The sequence below is a fragment of the Echinops telfairi genome, unplaced genomic scaffold, assembly GCF_000313985.2.
Source record: "Echinops telfairi isolate 266 unplaced genomic scaffold, ASM31398v2 ScPeMD7_7468;HRSCAF=8506_0, whole genome shotgun sequence".
Lineage (NCBI taxonomy): Eukaryota > Metazoa > Chordata > Mammalia > Afrosoricida > Tenrecidae > Echinops > Echinops telfairi.
In genome coordinates, this window is record NW_022111369.1 from 62,463,501 (window position 1) to 62,466,102 (window position 2,602).

Sequence of the window (2,602 nt, forward strand, 5' to 3'; positions counted from 1 at the left end):
AACTGGAAACACAGGGAATCCAGGACAGATGATCCCTTCAGGACCAGTGGTGAGAGTGGTGATACCGGGAGGGTGGAAGGTGGGTGGGGTGGAAAGGGGGAACTGATTACCGGGATTTACATACGGCCTCCTTCTTGGGGGACAGACAACCAGAAAGTGGGTGAAGGGAGACATTGAACAGTGTAAGATATGGCAAAATAATAATTTATAAATTGTTAAGGGTTCATGAGGGATGGGGGAGCAGGGAGGGAGGGGATAAAAATAAAGAGCTGATGCCAGGGGCTTAAGTGGAGAGCAGATGTTTTGAGAATGATGAGGGCAATGAATGTACAAATGTGCTTTACACAATTGATGTTATGTTTGGATTGTGATAAGAGTTGTATGAGCCCCCAATAAAATGATAAAAAATAAAATTTTTTAAAAAGGTGGTGTAGTAACATTGTGCTAAGTGATTCTGGCCTAAGCATGGGGGTGGGTATATTTTACTGTTGATTTCAACTGTGCCTTCTCCTTTAAAACAGATTTTTGTGAGTTTATTTTGAAGAATACTTGATTCAGGAGGTTTCCAATAGAAATAAAATCATTAACTTTTTAAATATGCAAAGCTAAATATGTTTTACCTGTCCTTGTTCGCACAAACATATCCATAGCATAGATTCCATCTGCTAAGTAGTCAAAAATGAACCAATATAATAGGTAATCGGACTGAAGTTCATCGAAACAAGCTCTGTAAAAGAAAAACCTGTATATGTAAAATGTCTGTAATTATTATCATGATGATGAATGTAGCGTGCTAGGACTGGGAGGCTCTCTTCAACCAAAACCGAAACAGGAGCCCTGGTGGTGCTGTGGGTTCAGGCATTGGGTTGCTAACCACAAGGTCGGCCATTCAAACCCACCAATGGCTCCACAGCTGAAAGACAAGGCTGTCCGCTCCCGTAAAGATTTGCAAGCATCCCATACTTCATTTAATGAACCCTGGCCTTCCTGGCACTTTCCCAAGGTGGATGACTTCGTTTTCTTGCACGTCTAAATTCCAAAATTCTTTCCATCTTACAAGTTTATATTGTGAAACCATAAATAAGAAAACTCTCAAGCTATAGTCTGAATGTTTTCTCCGAAACATTGTTCACCAGGTTCCTATAGACTGTAGCCAAGATGTTTCAGGAAATAGCGCTGGGTCCTAGCTGGCTGAGATATGTACTCTGGACAAGACAGAGGCTCGTGGAGTGAATTTGGGAGCCATGTCTTGCTTTCCGACACCCTAGAACCTTCACTATTTTTTTTTTCCATTACGGGCAGCATTTTTCTTGAACGCGTAAAGGGGGGAAAATTCTCCCAAAGTTCTAATGAAAATGATCAAGTAACCCAAAGTTAATCCCAGTAATGGAGTTAAAAGTATATTAGGAACTGGAACACATACTCCTGATTGCAGGAAAAGCACACTGAGGATCATAGAACCTCTCCATTACTAATGGTGGGGGAAAAGGAAGGTATGCCAAAGAGTGCTAAATCAACTTGCTTTGTCAGTGAACCAGGAAACTGGAAGTGGGGTCAAAATTCACAAAACCCGAAACCTTACACAATAGCAGAAACAAAGCAAATAAAATTTAAAGAAATACTTTAAAACCTTGCAATAATCATCGTCCAGTTGTACATAACAGGCATCGCGATACAAAACAACCAGTTGTAGTATATGTTTCCTGCGGGATCGATGACCATGACTTCTTTCTTCTCCCTAGCAGCAAGTCGAAATAAAAGAGATTACCAAGGAATGGGAACACTTGTTTCACATAATAGAGTTGTACTGACAACTGAAAACCAATAAAACAGAGGTAAGTTGGAGATGTTCGGTCCACAGTGAGAAGATTAAAGCTTAGTATAAACACACTACCCATAATAAACTGATGTGTAAATGAAAGCCCAAAACTAAACGTAATGCCATTGCGTCAGGTCTGACTCACAGCACCCCTGAGAACAGAGTAGAACTGCCCGTGTGGGTTTCCAAGTCTGTAAAACCCTGTGGGATCAGAAAGCCCATCTTTCTTGCTCAAAGCAGCATTGCTAATTCCACTTGGCTTTGTTGTTGTGAGTAGGGGCTATCAGGTTGGCTCTGATTCACAATGACTCTACTCCAGGGGCCTGCCGAGTCCTGAAGCGTTCTCATAACCGTTACTGGATTTTACTGTGTTGCAAAACCTGTTGTTGCAGCAGCTGCAGCAATTCATCTTTTTGAGGATCTTCCTATTTTTCATCAACTCTCTTCTTTACCAGACTCTGCTTTCTCCAGGGACTGGTCCATCCTGATAACATGGCCAAAGAACATCTCACCACTATTTCCCTTAAGTGGCATTTTGTCTGTACTTCTGCCAAAGTAGACTTTGTCATTTTTTTTTCTGGCAGTCTATGATATATCCAATATAATTTGCCAGCACTATAATTCAGTGATGTAGATTTTTCTTCAGCTTCTGCATGCATATGAGGCCATTGAAAATACAACAGGCTTGGTGGGGAGGTGGGTGTGGGAGACCTGGTAGGGCAGGATCAAGGGGAACGTAACAAAGAGAAAGTGCTGAAATCCTGGTGGGGACTGAGCATGATA

The 2,602-nt window shown here is 41.6% G+C and overlaps 1 protein-coding gene and 1 long non-coding RNA gene across 2 annotated transcripts in view; one reads left to right on the forward strand and one right to left on the reverse strand.

Annotated features, from left to right (window-relative positions):
- Positions 1-2,602, forward strand: part of LOC123520989 — a 61,197-nt gene that overhangs the window by 38,703 nt on the left and 19,892 nt on the right. The window contains exon 2 of the long non-coding RNA XR_006679494.1: positions 1,746-1,835. This is a non-coding gene — a long non-coding RNA (uncharacterized LOC123520989). The remainder of the gene's footprint in view (positions 1-1,745; positions 1,836-2,602) is intronic.
- The window catches only part of CNGA1 (cyclic nucleotide gated channel subunit alpha 1), a 35,198-nt gene that overhangs the window by 3,961 nt on the left and 28,635 nt on the right, over positions 1-2,602 (reverse strand). The window contains exons 6-7 of the mRNA XM_004706273.2: positions 1,631-1,738; positions 621-727 (exon numbers count right to left, since the gene is read on the reverse strand). Coding sequence (XP_004706330.1) covers positions 621-727; positions 1,631-1,738 — 215 coding nt within the window. The remainder of the gene's footprint in view (positions 1-620; positions 728-1,630; positions 1,739-2,602) is intronic.